Source organism: Octopus sinensis, linkage group LG5 (assembly GCF_006345805.1).
Source record: "Octopus sinensis linkage group LG5, ASM634580v1, whole genome shotgun sequence".
In the NCBI taxonomy this organism is placed as follows: domain Eukaryota; kingdom Metazoa; phylum Mollusca; class Cephalopoda; order Octopoda; family Octopodidae; genus Octopus; species Octopus sinensis.
Window position 1 is genome coordinate 122225837 of NC_043001.1, and position 16218 is coordinate 122242054.

Below are 16218 nucleotides of genomic sequence, written 5' to 3' on the forward strand. Positions count from 1 at the left end.
TATGTATGTATGTATGTATGTCTGTCTGTATGTATGTATGTATGTATGTTATTATTATTATTATTATTGAGTGAGAGAGCAGCGCATGCCATCAAAGTGACACTGGGGTAAAATATACAGAGCCAAGTATACCCATCATGACTACCTGTTTGATAAGGGTACACCAGGCACATGCATCACAACCATATGTGCGCGACATGGTGATCTCATATCAAGATAAACAGCACATGACCTTGCAGGTGGGGCCCAGTTAGAATTTTCTTCTTGTCGAGTAGCCCATCTCGCTCAAAAAGTCCCTGAATGAGGATTGTGTAAGGATGTTGAACGAACCACCCATGTTTCCAAAGGTGAATTATCCAAACCTCCAAGAATTCCTTTCAACACACGGCTATGATGTTCCCCACTACTCCTGCTCGTGATCAGAGATGCACATATCGTCAGCCACTAAGGGACATGCTCAACTGGTTATGGTCAAACAACTGACAAGCAAATCTGTGGTATTGAGCAGAATATTTGCTGTAGCCCATCTTTTATACCAAGACAAAACAATATACATGATAAGATTTCCAATCAGTTAAGATCAGAAGCCATAAGACCCACTGCTTGGTACTGCAATAATAATAATAATAATAATAATAATAATAATAATAATAATTATTATTATTATTATTATTATTATTATTATTATTATCAACATCATCATCATCATCATCATCACTATTATTATTATTACTTTTTTTCTTCTTCTTTCAAATTTGCTTCCATTTCTTGCCGAGTGTCTTCCCGACTCCTAGGGCAAAGAAACTCATAGTATACATTGGTAGGCCATTAAACCAAGCTCAATAGTTCGTTCATTTAAAAAAAAAAATTTTATTTTTTAATTTTTTTAAAGTTAAATTAAAATACATGAGCAGCAACAGTTCTCACATCGACAATGCTCTTCTCAATACGTGTGATGTACCAGTTAAGACAATCTTTTGCACTTCTTGCAGGGATGGTAAGCCAGGGATCATTCCCATATAATTTTCGGTTCCCTTCATGATCATTCCTAGTGCTCCTACGATCACTGGTATTGTAACCGCTTTGAGATGCCACATTTTCTCTATTTCAATGAGAAGGTCTTTATATTTTCTGAGCTTGTCAAACTCTTTCGCTGAGATATTATATTATTATTATTATTATTATTATTACTGAGTGAGAGTGAAGAATTTAATCTGGAAGATTTGAGGGAGTTCAAGGAAATGCTTGAAAGCGGGGTGGAAAGATATGAAGGTGTTCCACCCCCAAAACGTATCAAAGGACAAGGAAGAAAGAACAATCGTATACAGAACACTACGCCACAGCAACTAGGAAAATTGAAGCGGTGTCGGAGGCACAGGTAGAAAAGGCACTGAGGTCAGTCTGGCAGGAGACAGCATACCTGGCCATGGGTCGAAAATATGGAACGGTGGAGGTGCAGTTTAAGGAGATAGCAACTGCTAAATTATACTCAGCCGCACCGTTGAAAACGGATGAAGTAGTACTGCTACCCATGTACCATGGGAGACTTACAACCAGGGTTCGGGTGGAGGACATACCACCGGAGGTAAATGTAGCCTGGCTGGTGGCTGCCATACTGTTGGGCATGGAGGAGAAGGTGGTGGTCCTGCAGGCCACCAGAATGCCGCACTGGCATTGGGAAGGAGAAACCCATGAAATGGTGACACAGGTCGCTGAGGAAGACTTGGAAAAAATGGTCGAAAATATCACAGTAGGAGAGTCGACTTTAAAGGTCAGAGTGGAAGGGAGAATCCCGCGATGTTATAAATGTAGCACGAAAGTCCACATTAGAGCGGAATGCCTTCCACCACTAGAAAAGGACAAGGAGAGTCAGAGGGGAAAAAGTGGTTGGTGTTACAGGTCCTGAAGAGGAAGAAGAAAGTGAGGTGGAACCACAGAAGAAGACAGGTACCAGCGTCGAGAAGGAGGAAAAATCGAACGCAAGTAGAGAAGAAGAGCAAGAAGAAAAGGAAAAAGACACACATGGTAAAAAATGACCCCAACCCACAACCATTCAGCCCTCACCCAAACCCACTCTACCCCAACCACTCCCTACAGACACCAACCCTCCCCATGCCCAGTCTGACAATTGCAGACACACAAGAGCCTTAAAAGTGCCCACCCCGCCCTGTAATGAAAAATTCGTATTAACGTACAATGGACAGATTCAGGAACTGTATAACGAAGTAAATTCGTGGGACGGAATAGTGAAGTTGGATATAACAGGTGTAAGGGGCCTTCCCGAGAACGATTATTGTATGCCGACGGACCTGGATAACCTGTGGAACGTGCATGGGTATATGGAAAACTGTGACTGTGAGTGGTGGTCCAAAAAAGTGGACACCAGCACAATGCGGAAAAATCAGGTACGTGGACATTAAAATAAAAATAATATAGACATTTTGGAGAAAGACCTGGATTAATTATTGTGTAAATAACTGTGTTCAAATTGTGTATCAAATTGATTAAAAAGGGTAATATAAATGGTGTTGCTACAAGTTCAATGAGGTCGCTCGGAGGTGGGGCCGACTGATTTCATTCCATCCTTCATTGTATAAATTCCTTCATTCCAATCGTTTTGTCTTTCTCCCCACCTTGTGCTGTTCCCTCTGTGTAAGGCCTTTATGGCCATTTCATAAAAAAAGAAGCTTGCTTTCGAACCACACGGTTCTGGGTTCAGTTGCACTGCGTGGCTCCTTAGGCAAGTGTTTTCTACTATAGCCTCGGGTACACCAAATCCGTTTGTGTGGATTTGGCTGACAGAAAAAAAAGACGCCTGTCGTATATATATACATATATATATATACATGTGTATGTGTGTGTGCGCGCGCGCGTGTTTTTGTGTCTGTGTTTGTCCCACCAACATCGCTTGACAACAGATGTTGGTGTGTTTACATCCCCGTGACACTAGCGTTTGCGAAAGGATGAAAGGCAAAGTCGACCTCGGCAAAATTTGAACTCAGAGCATAGCGCCGGGCGAAATACCGCTAAGCATCTCATCCAGCGTGCTAACGTTTCTGCCAGCTCGCCGCCTTTGAATTGGAATATATTGCGGTTGTTTGTCTAAAAAGTATTATTATTAAGGTAGCGAGATGGTAGGATAGTTAGTACGCCGGACAAAATGCTTAGCGGTAATTCGTCCGTCCTTAAGTTCTGAGTTCAAATTCTACCAAAGTTCACTTTTGCCCTTCATCCTTTCAGAGCCAATGAAATAAGTACCAGTTGAGCACTGGGGTAGATGTTATCATCTAAATCCCTCCCCTAAAATTTCAGGCCTTGTGCCTTTAGTAAAAAGGATTATTATTTTTATTTCTATTTTACTTCTCAGAGCTCTCGGTTTTATTTGATATAGTTTATTCTGCAAGAATATTTATATATACAAGAGGGATCCGCGAAGATTTCACGGAATTAATAGTAAACCTATTTGGTTATTTCTGAAAACTTTAACCAAGAAACCTGAAAGCGCAGCCTGTGATGCGTCTGTATCAAAAGACAGTCGCTCATCTGTAACTCATTGAAAAGTGAAAGAAATCGGAATACGATGATATAGACACTTTATATACTTTATGTACAATTTTATAGACTTAATGCATAGCACTCATAAAATGAATATTCATTCTTATTTTTACATTTTCCCCAAAAACAAAACCAAAAGAAAATATCGCCTTACATATGATACAACCTTTAGTTAAATTTCATATATCTGCCACGTAAATAAGTGTGAATATATCACGGAATTGCTCTTATGTGCATGCGTTAAGTGATAGGTGATATAAAAAAAACACTAAGTTCAATTAAAAATAGATACACCTTTCTCTATTCACTTACCACGGCCACCTTCACCACCACCACCACCATATATATATATAAATCCGAAGAGTTTTTAAAATATGCTAAGCCACTGGTTTTCATTGATTAATATCAATTTCTACCCTTATTTAATTTTATATATATATATATATATATAGGCGCAGGAGTGGCTGTGTGGTAAGTAGCTTGCTTACCAACCACATGGTTCCGGGTTCAGTCCCACTGCGTGGCATCTTGGGCAAGTGTCTTCTGCTATAGCCCCGGGCCGACTAATGCCTTGTGAGTGGATTTGGGAGACGGAAACTGAAAGAAGCCTGTCGTATATATGTATATATATATTATAAGTGTGTGTGTCTATGTTTGTGTGTCTGTGTTTGTTCCCCTAGCATTGCTTGACAACCGATGCTGGTGTGTTTACGTCCCCGTCACTTAGCGGTTCGGCAAAATAGACCGATAGAATAAGTACTGGGCTTACAAAGAATAAGTCCCGGGGTCGATTTGCTCGACTAAAGGCGGTGCTCCAGCATGGCCGCAGTCAAATGACTGAAACAAGTAAAAGAGTAAAAGAGTATAGGTATGTATATATGATATTAAATGCCTCACTGGATATCTAATTGAATATTGAAAGTCACATGACACACACATAAATGTCATGCTAATGGGCATGATAACCTTCTAAGTTTTGGTTATTCATTTTTGGATAGTTTCTAAATAATGTTGCCATAAATTTTGAGGGGAAGTGCGTGATCTATACAATTGATTCCAGTAATTGACTGGCAGTTTATTTTATCGACATACGTGTGATAATAAGTAATGTCGATTTGCACGGGATTTGAGCTCAGAATGTAAAGATCTGGAACAAATAACACAAAACGTGTTCCGACGGTTTAACGATTCTAAATCATATAAATTTGGAGAAAATATTTCTTGATGAAAATAACACCTGAAGACGTTTTAGTATTACATCTGGGTTGCTATGATTACAGCAGTTATCGGTGGCTAAGTTTGATACGAATACCATTGGAAGGATTGAGTACCAAGTCAAAAGATGGCTCAAGCTCTTCTATTGTCTGTGTCGTTTCAAGATTAAATTTGTGGATGATTCGTGATATTACGACTTTCTCCTCTAACATAGCGAATTTCTGACCTGAAATCACAGAGAATAGATATTTTGAAAGTACTTTTGAATTCATTGAGTCACAGGAAAAAAATTAAAATAATTAGAGTAGCTTGTTAGATCAATCACATTTTTTAAATGCAAAATATCGCAAATACATGAATGAATGATATTTACATTGCTGAAGCAAAATAAAAGAGAAACATATTTTCATATATTCTTATAATATTTATACAATAAGCTGAATAAAATTTATTATGACGATAAAGGAGTACTCCGACGGTTACGACGACGAGGGTCCCAGCTGATATGATCAACAGAACAGCTTGCTCTTGAAATCAACGTGCAAGTGGCTGAGCAATCCACCGACACGTGTATCCTTAACGTAGTTCACAAAGAAATTCAGCGAGATACAGAGTGTGATAAGGCTGGCCCTTTGAAATACAGGTATAACTTATTTTTGCCAGCTGAGTGAACTGGAGCAACGTGAATTAAAGTGTCTTGCTCAAAAATAGTACGTCGCTTTACAATCGAATGCCCTAACCACTAAAAAAAGACTCCGCTGGTTACGACGACGAGGGTCCCAGCTGATACGATCAACGGAACAGCTTGCTCGTGAAATTAACGTGCAAATGGCTGAGCATTCCACAGACACGTGTACCCTTAACGTAGTTCTCGGGGATAATCAGCGTGACACAGAGAGTGACAAGGCTGACCCTTTGAAATACTAGTACAACTCATTTTTGCCAGCTGAGAGGACTGGAGCAACGTGAAATAAAGTGCCTTGCTCTTGAAATAAAGGACACAACGCGTCGCCGGGAATCGAACTCACAACCTTACGATCATGAGCCGAATGCCCTAACCACTAAGCCACGCGACTTCACATTATGACCATAACTTCTCCCTTTACGTGTATACGAAGGAAGTAAAGAAGATAGTGTTGTTGTTGTTGTAATTGTTAAGTTCCAGCTAATGGTTAACCAGAACGATCAGTACCTAACGTCTGTGACAACATTTAGTTATGAGTTACTCTTTGAATTCTTCGGATGTGTAAACAAAAATTGTCTGGAGTGTATATTGATATTAATAATAATAAATAGACTTGTCACATTCGTAAAATTTAGCTTTTGTAAAATTATCTTCACCGTTCATACAAGGCGAGATAAAGAAATAAGTTGAAACGGAAATATTTAACAGAAAGTAAAGAATGCAATGATTTATAACAGGCAGAGGCTCTACACACCATTAGTAAGGCACGGTTAATCCTAGTACCTGTGACTTCCGGTGGAATAGGAACTTAGACTGAAAAGGGAAGCAAAGGTATGCAGACAAAATCTTCTTCCGACTTTCTGATTGTAAATTATTCAATGTAAAATAGAACACATAAAAATATAAATACTATGTACATTAGACACCCTGATCTTTGAGCTACGCATCTTGTTGAGTATCCTACAAAGGAACCTCATTTTTGTTGCTTATATTTACGATCGTATTCTTTCAGTCACTACCAAACATTCGTGACCAAAGGTGAGAATAGGCAAGGAAACCGCTTTGAAGATAGCAAGTTGCAGTCCGCAAATATTTCTGAAAATTGACTCACTAAAAAGAGAAACATTTTTTTTTAAATGGAGTTTTTAAAGCACTTCCACCAAATCCCTATCAAACAACAACAACAACAACAACGACGACGACGACGACTACGACGACGACGACAACAACAACAACAACAACAACAACAACAACAAAAACGGCAACAACAGAACTTACCTATGCAGTTACGAGGCCCTGCTGAGAATGGTATAAAGGCATGCGGTGACCTGTCGGTATCTTCTAGAAGAAATCTATCAGGATCGAATGTGTCTGGGTCTGGAAAGTTTTGGGGATCTCTATGTAGAGAAGCAATCACTATTGAGATAGGAGTACCCTTCTTTACTTCATGATGACCTGTAAACATAATTTCAGCATTTTGAATCTTAATCACTACAATGTAAGATTGGTTTCAGATTTTGGCACAATGCCAGCAATTTCGGTGGAGGGTTTAAGTGGATTAAATCTACCCCAGTGCTCAACTGGTACTTATTTTATGGACCCCGAGAGGATGAAAGGCAAAGTCGATCTCAGTGGAATCTGAGATTTTTTTTATGTCTGGATGAAAGACAAAATGATCATGGCTGGAGCGCTGTTCAATCAATGCTGACTTGAAGTTTAAGCCACATCATAATGATTTGAAATTTTCGCACAAAGCCAGCGATTTCGGGCAAGATGGTAAGTCGATTACTTCAACCCCAGTGTTTAACTGATATTTATTTTATCGACCCCGAAAGGCAAAGTCAACCTCGGCGGAATTTGAACTCAGGGCGTAAAGACGGACGAAATGCCGCTAAGCATTTTGCCCGGCGTGTTAACGATTCTTCCAGCTCGCCTTAAGCCAGCCACTTCAATGATGATTTTAGCACAAGACTAACAATTTCGAAGAGGGGATTCATCGATGACTTTGACTCCAGTTTTTAACTGGCACTTACTTTATCGACCCCGGTTTCAACTTGAAAGAACAGGCCTATCATCAAATGCTTTTCAAACCTGACCGTTTCATCTTCCCTATATCTCTGACTATATTGATCATTATGTCATTACTTTAGTTAAGAATGTGGGATGTGATTTGAGTTATATTTGGCTGTTGTTACTGACTTATCAAACTACTATCCAGAAGCCACCTCACTGGGTTGCCTGCCATTCGTGGTTATTCATCATAATAAGAAATAAACTTACCAATTTTGAAATCCTCAGCAGACACACGTCCAATTATTGGTACAGATGGATAAAGACGTTGAACCTCCTTAAACAAAAAACACAGTAAATATTATTTTCAATTTATTATTAAATAATAAAGTATTTCAGCTCTTAACTTCATTTTTGTAGATTTATGTAAAAAGTCCTTAACAGCATTTATTGAATAAGGTGAAATAAACTCATTCAAGCGTTACTACTCTTCAATGTAAACTTAGCCTCTTATCCCTCGGAATTGAAAAAAGAAAGTACCAGTTAAATATTGTGGGCGATCTAATCGACTAACACCGACTCGTAACTTCCCGGCTTTGTAATTCTGTGAGAAATTATTGTTGTGTGCAGGGTGGATCCGACTAACGTTTGAGTCCATCGTGAAAATTGTCACGTTGTTTTGATTTGGAGAGAAAGTTTAAGCTGTCTTCCTTTGTTTGATGGCTTTCGTGAAAGAGATTTGAAAGGGGCGGAGTCTGGTTCAGACAAGATGGTTAGAAACGGACCGGAAAAAGTTGTTCTTGAAAGGTCAGGAGGAAAAGTATAATGCAGACACTGATGATCTCGTTATGCTGTCTCTAATGATGCGCAGGAGCGCAATGAGAGTGATGTAGCTACAGAAATATTTAATGACGACGAAGAAAATGAGAATTAACAGTTGTGGTATCTGTCTTGCAACATGTCTCTCCGCAGCTCGTGTCTTTGACAGAATTGCAATCATGGGTCAAACGTAGAGCAAGGTTGAGCGTTTGTGATCTAAAATGTTGTGAGGATAGCACTGCATTTTTGCCATCGAGATAGTAGAGGGTCTAAACAACAATAGGAGGACATATGAAATTCCCCAGAACTTCTCTACTTCTTCTGAATATCGTACAAAAAATTACACTATTTTACCCAAAATTGTTTTCTTTTTTCATTCATGACAATAAATCGCATGCGACAAGATCTCAAAATGGTTTGAATTTCGAACTTCAAAACCTGATTTTGCTACCAGTTTCTTTGGGTTCTAGTTCGTATTTTATCTCTGACAATCTTCAGTCATATATTAATAACCAGACTTCATATTTAAGATACAGAAAATAGGAATGATTATACTATTTCAGTAATGTCTATTAGTTTAACGGTTGAACTGGTACTCCGTCGGTAACGAAGACGAGTGTGATATTTGATCCAATCAACGGATCAATCTGCTCATAAAATCGATGTATAAGCGGCTGAGCACTCTACTCTCACGTGTGCCCTTAAAGTAGTTCCCACGTAGATTCAGTGTGACACAAGATGTAACCAGAGTGGCTACTTCGAATTACAGGTACAATTAATTTTTGCCAGCTGAGGGGACTGGAACAATGTGAAATAAAGTGTCATGCTCAAGGACGTAACGCTTAGAATCGAACTTACTGCTTAGAATCGAACTTACGACCTTACGATCGAGATCAGAATACCCTAACCAATAAGCTACACACCTTCACAGTTTAACAGTTGTATCTCTTATTATAAAAGGCAGATTTTATCTGCCTCCCTTTGTCAGTTATAGAAATCTACAATATAGGATTTCTTCAATTACAATTTACCTAGCATTTTTAAGAGTAGAATGCATCGGGTTTTGCCAGGTCCAGTTTTTAAAATTTAAACTCCAATTAAGCAAAATTTACAGAAAACTCACATTCTGGTGTGTATGTCAAATGCTTTTCTTAGTCTGGTTTACAGCACACGCAAACGCACACACACAGTGTGCAACGAATAAAGTGAAACTAGATGTAATATTTGTTTCTGTCTATCACGCTGATAGATACATGAGTAAAATGTATGGCAAGCTAACAGATAAGGGTGAGTGAAAATGTTCTTGGAAGAGAGTAAATAGCGACAGAGTGATTTGAGGAAGACTAAACTGAAAGTATGAAAAAGTGTTTATGTATAAACAGACGACACTTATATATAGTTATAAATGTATGCATCCGTTTAACCCTTTCGTTACCAAACCGCCCGAATTTACCTATTCATATTTAAATGAGAATATCAGAGTAAATCTCTTTAGTACATTCGTGAAAACACGTATTATACTTCGTAAACACTTCAAATACAGTTTTGTACAAAAATCGAAGTGTAATTTTAATTCCGTGAATTATGGGAGATTTTTTTCCGAAATTTGTTCCTATTGTGTTTTCAAAATTTGTAATTCTGACAAAAAATGGATACGAATTTCATTATATCAAGCAGCGAGTCAGAATTCGAAGGATTTTCTACTGAAGACCTTCATAAATCTAACTCTATGACTGAAAAAAAAAGCATCTTTATATAAGAGTGAAGTTGTGTGTCTGTCTCCTACGATTTAGATTCGTAACTACTCCCACATTTTGCGGTGCAGTTTAACCAAAAGCGGGTATCTTATAGTCGTGATTCATATCGAGCCCTTCTGGGTATTAGCGCGCGTCTACGATGAGTCCACGATTTAAAAAAAATTTAGCATCATATTTTTCCATTTTAATGCATTTTTTCGCTTTTATATAGGGGAAGTAACTCTCTAAAAATATCTACGATGTGTCAACGATTTAAAAAAAAAATTTACCTTAATTTTTTTTCAATTTTTAATGCATTTTTTTGCTATTTTTTGGCTATAACTCTCTAAAAATGCTTATATAGTTATTTCCCTTATAATCCGAGCAAAGCCGGGCGATACTGCTAGTTGTCCATATAAATTTGTCATCTCTAAAACAGGAAAAAAAGAAAGCCTTAATTGCAACAAACTTCATATAAATGGCTCAGAATTTGATACAAAGTTACGGTAACTTGAAATATTTTACAGATTAATATTCAAAGGATAATACTTAAACGATATGAAATTAAAATATATATTAAATATCTCCTCCGTATTTTGTTTTACTGTTTATCATAAATTCTGAGTACTTTATTGACTCCATAATTTAGTAATTGTAATTAACGCATGCCTAGAATAAAGATGTCTAACTTAAGGCGGCGAGCTGGCAGAAACGTTAACGCCCCGGGCGAATTGTTTAGCGCTATTTCGTTTGTATTTACAATCTGAGTTCAAATTAAGCCGAGGTCGACTTTTCCTTTCATCTTTTCGGGGTCGATAAATTAAGTACCAGTTATGTACTGGAGTCGATCTAATCAACTGGCCCTCTCACCCTGAAATTTTGGGCCTTATCCTTAGAGTAGAAAAGAATAGGTTAAACATTTATTTTGTTATAATTTCTGTTTACCTTGATAATACATTCCAAATAGAACAGTTTCTTAATATTTGACAGTGTGAGTTCTTCATTTTCACCTTGAATAAAAAGAAAGCAGAAAAGTATGTGTTTACGAACATAGAACAACTTTACAACAACAATAATAAAAATAATAGCTCATCTAATACTTAGAGTTACTTTCTAAAAATCTTTCACATATGTTTTACTTGTTCCGGTATTTGAACTTCTGTTAGAGTTCGCCCTTCAAGAATTTCAGTCAGTATATCGACCATAGAAATTAGTGTTATATTTACTGTGTTACTCAGACACGTGAGTTTTGTATACATTGAATCAGGCATGTATAGGAGATACAGCCAATGTGAGAATATCATATGAATCACAACCACTTGGAATTAGGTTTAAAGTATTAATTCACTCCTCTAAATATATCCACCTGGCATTACTATCTATCTTCACATGTTACCTTATTTGTAATTCTAACAACTGGAGAGTAGTAGTTAGAAACGTTATCATTATATATAAATATAAGAGTAATTTTTGAATATTTCATTTCTGGAGGCCAAACACTTAACTTCAGAAACTTTTAAAACAAAACTGCAGTCCTAGGTCCAGTGAAGACCATGTTTGGGAGTGTGGCAACTGAAAGTCGATCAGCTACTCACAGTTCTTTGCCAAGAAAGGAAACCAGGAATTGGCACTTCAACCCTTGCAGATTATGAAAGTTGGGAAAAAGTGAGAAAGTGGATATTCACGAGGATATTCTTGGAGTCAATGTGGACGTCAGCAATTCCGGAGGATTATCAGACAAGAGATTACGGGAAACCTGTGTAAATTCCAATCCTAGAAGTGCTAACGGAGTGGAAGGGGAGTCCTAATTCGCAATCAATACGGCAGGTACGCCAGCACCGTCAACCTAGGTCTCTCCGACACTTGAATAGATCGGTAAAACCATTTTGAACGTTTCGTTCATTTTCGAACCTTGCTGACATGTAGTGTTATGTGAAACAGCTCTGTAGTCAAGTTCAGGACGTGTCCTCTTATCCCTTGTGTCTATTGTAAGATCTTCCTGCTGTCCTCTTTTGACCGGGAATGGCAAATCTTGTATTTTTTGAAATGGTGGACAAACTGAAATGATTGGATGTAGACACTTGAGCCCTCATGAAGAACATCATCTTTTCCAAGTTCCTCTTGAAATGGCCTGTATGAATTGACATAATCTCAACATGCACCAGTGGGTCGGAAAACACATCTGGTAAAGATAATCTTGGATTTGCTAGTTCCCTGTTTGTCTCCTGGTATCTGTCCCTTTTATTATGTTTTCCATACATATTTCTAATTTTCATAATAATTCAGTGAAAAGCCCCAACTTTTTAAGTAATTTGACCCTGTATCGACCTGATTATCCGTCATTACTTTGGCAAATACAGGAATTTATTATTTTTAAATGCTGATAATCATTTTGTTCGGTGCAGCAACGAATTGTCCTGCACGCCGTGGCAACATTTGCAAAATATTAATCACAACAATAAAACGAGAGTTTGTATGAAGTTCATAACTCACCATAAAAATCATCGACTTCTTTCTGTAACTTCTTTTGTACATTTGGATAAGCGGCTATGAAGTATAATGTCCAGCTAATTCCTGCAGCCGTTGTATCATGACCCTGGAGGAACAGCGTAAACATTTCATTTTAATGGATACTGAATACATGATAACTCGGAAAGTCAGAGGCTATATTTCAGAATTATGCAACATTTAGCATAACTACGCACACCATAATTAGGCTTACAAAATGAAAAGTAATATAAGATGCATTTAGACAAAATTCAATTGAGACAGTTCAGCAAACATTAGGGTAATTAAATGTTGTTGAAAGGTTTACAGTGCAGTGTTTTTCACGTTGTACTTATTAAATGTGGACACATGCACCGGAAAATTCAATAAGTATTGGTTTCAGATTTTAGCAGCGTGGGGGCAAGTCGATTGCATCAATCCCAGTGATCAAATGGTACCTATTTAATCGATGCCGACTGGATGAAAAAGTTGACCATGATGGATTTTGAACTCAGAACGCTGCGACGTAAAAAAATGGTGTGCTAACGATTCTGCCAGTTCACCTTTCTTAAATGCAGTGTTTTCTTATCTTATTTCTTTATTGACCGCAAGGGACTAAATATAGAGGGGACAAACAAGGACAGACAAAGGGATTAAGTCGATTACATCGACCCCAGTGCGTAACTGGTACTTAATCTATCGACCTCGAAAGAATGAAAGGCAAAGTCGACCTCGGTGGAATTTGAACTCAGAACGTAACGGCAGACGAAATACGGCTAGGCATTTCGACCGTCGTGCTAACGTTTCTGACAGCTCGCAATGTTTTCTTATCTGTAGAAAGTACGGTACAACAGTTATTAGATTTGTTTTTCAAGTCCGACGGTAAAAATAAAAATTGTGTTTTTGAATGTAGACAGTAGAGAACTGTTCACATTATACGTATTAACTGTTGATAAAGCAATCCTGTAAACATCATATTTATTAAATATAGGCGCAATCATAACTTTGTGGTCAGCAAGCTCGTTTTGTAACTTCCTGGTTTCAAGTTCAGTATCACAGCACGGAACTTTGGGTAAGTATTTTCTGCCATAACTCCAGACCAACCAATGCCTTGTAGACAGCAATTGTGTGGAAGTCCGTCGCAGACATGCACATGTGTGCCCGTGCGTTTGAGTTTGGTCCCATAGCTTGACAACTGGTGTTGGTTTGTTTAAATAACCATAATAACTTAGCGATTCGGCGAAAGAGACCTTTATCATTATCGTTATTGTTATTAGGCGGCATGCTGACAGAATCATAAATGCGTCTGGCAAAATGGTAATTTCTTCCTGCTATTCACATTCCAAGCTCAAATTACGCCAAGATCCACTTTGCCTCTCGGAGTCGATAAAACAAGTACTAATTGAGCACTAGGGTCGATGTAAAACTGTTGGCCTTCAAAACTGTTGACCTTGTGTCTAAATATGAGACACTTATTATTTGCATACATTAAAAGTATCTAATATGTTTTCTTAATCCAGTAGGAATCACTCGTAATTGATGCCTCAGTATAAAGAATGTTCTAATCCAATTGAAACACGCAGGTGAGACACAAATCGCTCTTATGCAAAGATCCATAACGATATCAAAACTGCAAATAAAACCAGAGATCGATGAATTTAATGGCTGTCTTCACCGGCAAAATTCAGTGCGTATACCTCACTGAGATGTGAGAACTGACGTTTCGAAGAAAACCGTCGTTTGGAAAACATTTTTGTTAATGTAGGATTAAAGTAACCGTTAGAATACATGTTTGAAAAAAGTGTGAGAGGGGGAAAACGTTAGCATGAAGAGTCAGGGAAGGCGACAGTAATTCGGACGTTTGCTTGTATCAGGTTGGAAAGAATTCCCTGTTACATTTTTGACCTGATCACTCAGGGTATTTTTTCAATATATATGATAAAATGGGCATTAAGTTTTACATCAATGCTTCTCTCTTTGTAGATTGAGGCTAAATGCATATTGATTTTAACCTTTTAAAAGTGAGTTTAGATCAGAGCCATATCAGACACTGCACGTTGTGTGACTGCAAAAGGGGCTCTTAAGTAATAGAAGCTGCAAGAAATATTCGTCCTGTCTGTGGCAATGAAGTGCCTGGATATGCCAGACATGGCTTGGCCAGATTCACTCGGGGGGTATTTCTCTAGCGCTGGACGACCAAGTTCTGTCTAACGACCAACAATTTACCGAATAGATAGGAGTGTGTTGTCAATAATCCTTTCTACTATAGGCACAAGGCCTGAAATTTAGTGTTTGGGTTTGGGGTGGGGGCTTGTTGATTATATCGACCCTAGTACTTCACTGGTACTTATTTCCTCGACCCCGAAAAGATGAAAGGCAAGTTGACTTCAGCAGAATTTATACTCAGAACATAAAGACGGACGAAATACTGCCAAGCATCTTGGCATAAGGTCGCTGCCTTATGAAGGGAAATGTCTTAATTAAATATGTCAATTAAGATCAAAGAGCCATTTGCTTCTCTTCCATCGTGAAAGGCAACGGGTCTTGGTATATATGGCTGATGGTCAGAAACCCCTTACTATAGCAATCGGACAATAACGAGAAGAGATAAGAGGTTTTTATGCTTTGCCGTATTCTCACAAAATTATTCTCTGATATGTGAGTTCCTGTCATGTTAATATGTTTGTCTTTGTATATGATGTGACGATTTCTTTGTTCTTTAAACTATCGCTAGAACGGAATGATTTTGTAGTAAGTTTATCAGAATTACTGATAAATATACTCCAGTTAAATTGACAAAAGATTTTAATACAATAATAAATTCAATGTATGAATTATTACGGACATATTTCAAACCGTAGTCTGATAAACAAATGATTGTGCCTCCATACATTTGGTCGACCTGACACTTATACTTAGATTAAGGATAATAACGATCTTATCTACCTGGACGTTGATATATGTAAATACAGACATAATGTATACTGAATTGTCGGTGACAGGTTCCACTTATAAACTGAAGTTAGTGGCTGTGTGGTAAGTAGCTTGTTTACCAACCACATGTTTCCGGGTTCAGTTCCACTGCGTGGCACCTTGGGCAAGTCTCTTCCACTATAGCCTCGGACCGACCAAAGCCTTGTGAGTGGATTTGGTAGACGGAAACTGAAAGAAGCCCGTCGTATATATGTATATATATATGTGTGTGTGTTTGTGTGTCTGTGTTTGTCCCCTTAGCATTACTTGACAACCGATGCTGGTGTGTTTACGTCCCCGTCACTTAGCGGTTCGGCAAAAGAGACCGATAGAATAAGTACTGGGCTTACAAAAGAATAAGTCCAGGGGTCGAGTTGCTCGATTAAAGGCGGTGCTCCAGCATGGCCGCAGTGAAATGACTGAAACAAGTAAAAGAGTGAAGAGTATACATACACACATACATACGGTTTGGAGATGTGAGAAGAGAAAATACATTTATCTAACTATGACTTCCACATGATCACAACCGTTTCGTAACGACTGAACCAATTAAAAGAGTAAAAGAGATTTATAGCCTTGAAAACTTTCAGATAGCATTTTAATGAATATCAATGTATATCAATAAACTCACCTCGAACATAAATGTGTCTACTTCTTCTCTCAATGACTTTTTGTCTATTTCCCCTCTGTGTAAATGATCAAGGAGCGTATCTAAAAAAGCCATTTTCTTTCTCTGTG

The 16218-nt window shown here is 38.0% G+C and overlaps 1 protein-coding gene across 1 annotated transcript in view; it reads right to left on the reverse strand.

Moving 5' to 3' along the window:
* Window positions 1–4721: 4721 nt before the first annotated feature.
* Window positions 4722–16218, reverse strand: part of LOC115212041 (cytochrome P450 4V2-like) — a 28470-nt gene continuing 16973 nt past the window's right edge. The window contains exons 7-12 of the mRNA XM_029780844.2: window positions 16112–16218; window positions 12514–12616; window positions 10966–11030; window positions 7736–7802; window positions 6734–6910; window positions 4722–4996 (exon numbers count right to left, since the gene is read on the reverse strand). The exon at window positions 16112–16218 is cut by the window's right edge and continues 70 nt beyond it. Of these exons, the coding sequence (XP_029636704.1) occupies window positions 4839–4996; window positions 6734–6910; window positions 7736–7802; window positions 10966–11030; window positions 12514–12616; window positions 16112–16218 (677 nt within the window). The 3' untranslated portion in view covers window positions 4722–4838. The remainder of the gene's footprint in view (window positions 4997–6733; window positions 6911–7735; window positions 7803–10965; window positions 11031–12513; window positions 12617–16111) is intronic.